The 7435-nt window shown below is 36.4% G+C and overlaps 1 protein-coding gene across 1 annotated transcript; it reads left to right on the top strand.

The window, feature by feature from the left end:
- Window positions 1–745: 745 nt before the first annotated feature.
- LOC131071059 (3-hydroxy-3-methylglutaryl-coenzyme A reductase 1) lies at window positions 746–3161 on the top strand. Its single transcript, XM_058006754.1, has 3 exons — window positions 746–1805; window positions 1951–2132; window positions 2250–3161. Exons 1-3 carry the CDS (start codon window positions 826–828, stop codon window positions 2834–2836), a joined length of 1749 nt encoding a protein of 582 aa, XP_057862737.1. The 5' UTR covers window positions 746–825; the 3' UTR covers window positions 2837–3161.
- The last annotated feature ends 4274 nt before the right edge of the window (window positions 3162–7435 follow it).

Raw genomic sequence — 7435 nt, 5'->3', positions numbered from 1 at the left:
AAAATTATAAAATATAAGTTAAAATTAATACAAGACAACAAAATTGGACTTCAAGATGTCATTCAAATTATTTTTAAATAATTTTATATTAAAATTTTATAATATAAAATTCATGTAGCATCAAAGTATGATCATTACCATTTCCATTCAAAATGAATATTTTGAGAATATTAAAAGTGTGGATTCAAGCATATTTCAATTATATAAATTTTGATATTATGTATACATTAATACCATACAGTCACTAGTTTAGGTAATAACAGACTTTCATCTGCTCGAAAATGCGTCTGATGTAACCTCGGTAACGTAGAATCCATGACTTTCAACAGAATTTTCTGAATGGACAGAAAAACTATTCAACATCTTGGAAGCACGTGAGATGACCAGGGCTAAAATCTTTCTTCAAAGCACGTTTTTGTGGACCGCAAACCCGTTTAGCGTGCAGATTGAACATTCCACAAGCTTCAGTCAGTATTCAGTCATTTCATTTTAGAAAGACCGGCAGGGTTTAACAAAACAAGGATTCGACGTTTCATTTTAGAAAGACAAGCTGCCAATCTTGAATACAAACCATGACCGTTTTGGCACATTTGTAATCGTATGTGACATCACATTAAATAGGAAGTTTTCAACGTGGGGTTTTATTTTAGGATTATTATGGAGTTTCATGGTGAAAATAATACTCACATCCGTGTTATAAATATCAGGCTTCTTTGCCTATGCACAAATAAACCCAGCATTTGAGGCCTTGACAGCATTAGCGATCCTCGAAAAGCACAAGTAACAACCATTAGTACGGAGCCTTCCTTGTGATCGCTCATTGCAATGGATGTTGCTGGTCTGAAAAATTCTAAAATGGTTGTCAAGAATGGAGGACAAACTGATTGCTGCGGTGATTTCCCGATGATGAAGAAGAGGGATGATGATTCTGTGAAGAGAAAGAACAACAATGAGAATTCAAAGATGTTGGCATCTGATGCCCTGCTTCTCCCATTGGGACTCGCCAACAAGTTCTTCTTTCTGGTTTTCTTCGCATCATCATATTTCCTGATGAAGAGATGGAGAGAGAAGATGGGTACCTCAACGCCTCTCCATGTTGTCAACTTTGGGGAGCTTGTGGCCATTGTGGCCCACTTGGCTTCCTTCATATATCTGCTGGGATTCTTTGGAATTGATTATGTCCAAAACTTTATCAATGGCAATGATGATTTTGTTGGGAAGGTGGATCTCAACATCCCTCCAACAACCTGTGGGATAGCAGACAAAGAGGATTTTGTTGTTAAGAAACCTGAGGTCCAGCTCAAGGGAATTAACCTTGGTGAGAATGAGGATGAAGAGATTGCAGCTGCTGTATGTAACGGCACTGTAGCCTCCTATTCTCTTGAATCATCCCTTGGGGACTGCAAGAGAGCTGCCTCTGTGAGGAGGAGGGCTTTGGAGATCATGACTGGGAGATCGCTTGATGGGTTGCCATTGGAGGGTTTTGATTATCAGTCCATTCTTGGGCAGTGCTGTGAGATGCCTGTGGGTTATGTACAAATCCCTGTGGGTGTAGCAGGACCCTTACTAGTCAATGGGTTAGAGTACATGGTGCCCATGGCAACCACAGAAGGGTGTCTCGTGGCCAGCACCAACAGAGGTTGCAAAGCCATTCTTATGAGTCGTGGAGCTACAAGCATTCTTCTCAGAGATGGCATGACTAGGGCTCCTGTTGTAAGGTTTCAGAGTGCCAAGAGGGCTGCAGAGCTCAAGTTCTATATTGAGACTCCCGCGAACTCTGATAACCTCTCCGACATCTTCAATAGGTAGGTGTTTCTCTTCCAGATCCTCTTTTTCATTTGGCATGCACGATTGCTCACCTAGTTTTATGGTTATTGGCTCAATGGGCAGTAAATAAAGCCATAATTTCAAGATAACTGATACGGTTTTTGGTGCACTTTGTTTCAACAGGACAAGCAGATTTGCTAGGCTACAAGGTATCAAATGTGCGATTGCAGGCAAGAATTTGTACATGAGATTCTCATGTTTCACTGGAGATGCCATGGGCTTGAATATGGTCTCAAAGGGTGTTCAGAATGTCTTGGATTATCTTCAACTTGCGTTCCCTGACATGGATGTGATCAGCGTTTCTGGTAATTCAAGTCCTCTGATTTTTTATTTTTCGGGGTTTTTACTTCTACACCATGTATTGTATTGTATTGTACTTTAAACGGGTAGGCTAATTTTGTAAATGTGCTTCTGTTTTTTAGGCAATTTCTGTGCAGACAAGAAGCCCACAGCAGTGAATTGGATTGAAGGACGTGGGAAATCGGTGGTGTGTGAGGCCATCATAACAGAGACGGTTGTGAACAAGGTGTTGAAGACGACAGTTCCAGCGTTGTTAGAGCTGAACATGCTCAAGAACTTGACTGGGTCTGCAATGGCAGGCGCCATGGGAGGATTCAATGCCCATGCTGCCAACATTGTGTCAGCTGTGTTCATTGCAACAGGCCAAGATCCTGCCCAAAATGTGGAGAGCTCCCACTGTCTTACAATGATGGAGGGGGTGAATGGGGGCAAGGACCTGCATATTTCGGTGACCATGCCATGCATTGAAGTGGGGACAGTGGGAGGAGGAACTCAATTGGCATCACAGGCGGCATGTTTGAACATGCTTGGAGTGAAAGGAGCAAATAGGACATCCCCTGGTGAGAATGCGCAGAACTTGGCAAGAATAGTGGCAGGTGCAGTTATGGCAGGAGAGTTGTCTCTCATGTCTGCCCTTGCTGCAGGGCAGCTCGTGAAAAGCCATATGAAATACAACCGATCAACCAAGGATGTCAAAGCAGCAGCCTAAATAGAATGGTTTAAACTTGGCCCACTAAAAGAGTTGAGGCGGCGTCCACATCATTCTGGGGAAATCTCATATTAGTCCAAAACAGAGAATCACTTTGCCGCATATCGGGTAATACAATGTTGAGGGAAACCAAATAGAGAATTTAAAACATGGATCTCTCTTGGAGTTCCATATCGTAGCCCTCATCCATTAGGGATGTGTTTAAGATCCACGTACGCAAGATTTCCTACATAAAACTATTCAAATAGTTCATCATTGTAGTAATTGTGTTACACGAGTACTATTGTACTCAATTTTTTCTTCAGTAAAAATTGTGATTTTTTCATTTTTTTCTATTTTTAAAAGTTAAGTTGAATGATTTTTAAGTTTCTAAATTATAGAAATTACTTTTTTCAAATCTAATTGGCTCAAAAGTTATATATGGATCCACTACCTAAATGCAATTTTTTAGGTATTATTTTTATTAAAAATGTATTGTCTCATAACTGATCTTTCACAAAAATTTCTTTGCCAATTAGTTATTCAACATGCCCTCTCTGTTCTGATTTAGTTTAGAAGTTCAATCAAATTCTCATTTACCACACACCACAACTTTACAAAAACCAGATATAAAATCAAAATCGGTTACTTAGGTGTGATAAAAAATGCCACTGGACTATGTTTTCCTATGGTCAAATCAATTATTTTTTAATTTTAATTTTTCCATATTTATTAGGGTTTCCTAATTTTCATATTTACACCCTAATAAGCCATTAATGATGGTTTGCAGTTATCTATTGACATGTTTAAAAAGAATCAATGAATGTACTCCACTTATCTACTCACTATTAAGATATACGTTTTTCAATAAATGCGTTCCCCTTATCTACTTATTGTTAAGATATACATTATTACCATTGATATACCTATACTCAAACAAGAAATTAGTGCCCATATATAATGTCCAATAATGATGGCCATAAAGTATTCAGCCATTCTCCATAGTAAATTGTTTTAAAATAATAAAAATCTTGTAATGGTAAACGACAAAGAAAACAAAGACGCAAAAGAAACATGATCTTGTAATGGTAAATGACAAAGAAAACAAAGACGCAAAAGAAACATGAATTACCAGTCAAGAATTCAAATTTTTATCACAGAAAATGGCTAACTTAACTTGGTCACTCGGCATTGGAGGTAGAGCTAATCAGTCTTTTTTCCTCTACCTTCCTTCACATGTATTCTATTATCTTTGACTTTAAAAATAAAAAATAGAAATGAAAACATTTTAAAGTATAATACTCCAAATTCCATTACATATGTGCACCTCGATCTATATGGTTGTGTATGTTGGATTTTGCAAGAAGCGAGAATTGAGCCAGGATCTAATGTCGATCATAGATCATATGCACCTCCAAGCAACAAATGATCGAAGATCAAAATAATTGAATGAAGAGAAATATGAAATGAGAGAAAAATAAAGACAAAGAAGAGAATTTGGAGAAGGCTCTCACCGAGCTATCACTGAACTAGTGATGGTGAGAATATAGTGCTTATTATATAGAAAAATAATAGCATATACATCCAAGAGGTGCATTAACTTCTACTCCCCATAAAAAGTGGAAAGTTTTACCTACTTGGTAAATGCCAAAACATGTGGCATAACCTCCTTACATAAAAATAAAAAAGAGTTATAAAGGTGGCACATAACGCTGAAAGAGGGTGAGAAACTCAACTACCCCATAACCCACTTAGGAAATGACAAAATAGTGGTTGTCTGAGGTGGCACAACAAGCCAAAAGAGGGTGTGTAACTCAACTACCCATGAGTAGGTGGGAATTACATGTGTAGATGAAGTATTTCACCACTTGTCCTCATATTAACCACTCCTAATAACTATAGAAAGCTTAAGTAATATGTCTAGATAAATAAATACCCCCTAACATAAGAAAAAATAAAAATCTTGCACTAACATCCCCCCTTAAGTGTAGCTTAAGTGGATGAAAAGATGGGTCCCAACAAATGAGGTCATGTTAGGTAACCATGTACATAGAGATCCCCTCAAAAACAAAAAGCCACCCCATAAGAGGAATATCATCCCTAAATAGAGAGAGAAAATGAAAGACTAAGAAGCCTCTCTTGAAGTAGATGTCTATAACATCCCAAGCAAAGCTTGCAAATGAAGGAACTTGCTTTAGGTGAAGGGTTTGGTGAAGATTGTTGTTAGGAATAAGGTGTCTCAACCTTGGATAATTCCTATTCTTATTATTTGTTTTGTAAAATGTATTTATTGCAAATAATGTAATTAAGTGTGAGTGTACATGTCTAGTTGGCAAGTTGATGTGTCACTCCACTTGATGTGTCGGCATCTTGAATTGTGTGTAAGGAGATCATGGCTAAAATGGTTATGACAGATTCCTATGACACATAAGAGCTATTTCTAGGAGATTTCAATGATGGGTGAAGACATGCAAGACATGTGGCAACTCAACAAAAAAAATTTTAGGGTTCCTCACACGCTACAACAATACATGCGAACCAAAAAAATGTCGGCTAAGACATAATCTAGACCTAAACAACCACCACAAATATGAAAGACCTCCAACAATTATGCCTCGATCATCCACAACACGCTACCATATCATAAATGTCACATAACACGAAGACCATCACCAAACAAGGAAAATCTTCAATAACATGCACAATAATAAATGAGGACCACCAATACACATAGAACACGATCTACAAACATGAATCACACCACAACAACAGCAACAACTCAGATTACTAGAATCATCATCATCTCTCTATCAGAGCTCAAGAACATCAACATAACTGACTTCCAACCTGAAATATTTTCTTGTGGATTTCCAAATCATGAATGAATCAAATTGAGGACACACATCAATGTCCAAATTATATCCCACACATCCGTAACTAAAGATATTACAATTCTGGAGCAATATGGAGCACAAACTAGAATACTGAATAACACGAACAATTGAATAACATCCTTAATACCAGACCTCATAACTTGATCAAATCAACATGTGGACCACTGAAACTTCTACTGAATCAACTCAAGATCAAGTATCTCAAAACCCATTAAACTGCATCAGCTCATCGGCAACATATAGGCTAAACCAACTCATCCAATCTGACTGCAACACTAGAATACATAGAAGAATATGTTGACATCAATGATAACATAGTATTACAGCAAACTTCCCAACAAATATGTTTGTAGTCTGCTCTAATATAGAACAATGCTTAAGATCAATGATGCCTTCCTGAATCAGAGCTTGAATATAGAGCATATGTATCTTAATGTGCTTTATCTTCTAGTGATGAGATGGATTTATTGAGATCTGTATAGCACTTTGATTATCACAAAAGATGATGGTAGGATTTTTTATTGGAATACTGGTCAAACTTAGTCAGAATATATTGAAGTCAAAAAGCCTCAATGGTGGCATTAACTACCCCTTGATACTCAACCTTTGTTGATGAAAGATAAATTGGAGGCTGATTCTTACTTAATCAACAAACTAGAATGGAACCAAGTATTCAGCAATACCCTAAAGTAGACTTTTGATCCCTAGAATCACCTACCCAATCTGAATTTGTATATCCCACCAAGTCAATATCCACTCATGTTGCATACTAAATTCCATATATTGTGAGTACTTTGAATGTAGTGGAGGATTCCCTTAACTTCTTTTCGATGCAACTCATGTGGCTCTTGCACAATCGAGATACCATACCCACATCATATGAAATATCGGGTCATAAATATAATTTAAATAATTACTCTCATAAATATAATTTTGGCCTTGCGTTGTGGATGATTTAAGTTATTTGGAATGATATAATTTTATTAGTAAAGGTTTTACCTATTTTATTGATGTTTCAAGTTATTTAATCAACCATAGTCACAAGGAATAATTCTAATCACGATAATAGAATTTTTTTAGAAATAATAAGACTAACTTTTCTTCTACAAAATTCTGAACATTTGTTCTTTTAGGAATTTTTTAGAAAAAAAATAAAGACCTCTAGAAAAAACAAAACTAGAAACACAACACAAAATCAAACAATTAAACTAAAACAAAGTCATTAAACAACCAACAAAAGAAAAACCAAAAAAATAAAGCTTACCTAACTAACTATGTAGAAGATATTTTTTTAGGTGGACAAAGTCCATCACTAATCAAATTTGTATTTGTGTTAACATGATTTTTAAATATGTGTAAGATTATCAAGGTGTTTCTCATTGTTCTAAGTTCGATAAGTTTACCCTTATATTTAGAAAAGTATATTTTTTTAATTATATTCTCCTAATTAATAAAATGGTCATGAAAAAGGGGTCTATTGTTTCATCGAGGCAATCTTTCTTTTGATGATTTGCTTCCACTATCATCTTTCATCGATGAGCTCATTAGTAATCTTCCTCGATAAAGTTGCATCGGTAAAACCACACACATCGGTAACATGACTTTTAGCCTCCTCGAAACTCATATTCTTATCGATATCTTTTATCGATGTAGCTTCCTTCTGTTTGATTGTGATCATTCTTTTGATAAGAACGCTTATTTTGGTAAGTTTCCTTCATGTTGCATC

The sequence above is a fragment of the Cryptomeria japonica genome, chromosome 4 (genome assembly GCF_030272615.1).
Source record: "Cryptomeria japonica chromosome 4, Sugi_1.0, whole genome shotgun sequence".
NCBI classification, from domain to species: domain Eukaryota; kingdom Viridiplantae; phylum Streptophyta; class Pinopsida; order Cupressales; family Cupressaceae; genus Cryptomeria; species Cryptomeria japonica.
This window is presented reverse-complemented; position numbering and strand designations above follow the sequence as displayed.

Bases quoted from the DNA above. Each gene is read 5' to 3' on its own strand.
- LOC131071059 (XM_058006754.1), top strand. From the start codon at position 826: ATGGATGTTGCTGGTCTGAAAAATTCTAAAATGGTTGTCAAGAATGGA. The intron at 1,806-1,950 runs GTAGGTGTTTCT...TTGTTTCAACAG, and splicing joins CTCTCCGACATCTTCAATAG to GACAAGCAGATTTGCTAGGC. The intron at 2,133-2,249 runs GTAATTCAAGTC...TCTGTTTTTTAG, and splicing joins GGATGTGATCAGCGTTTCTG to GCAATTTCTGTGCAGACAAG.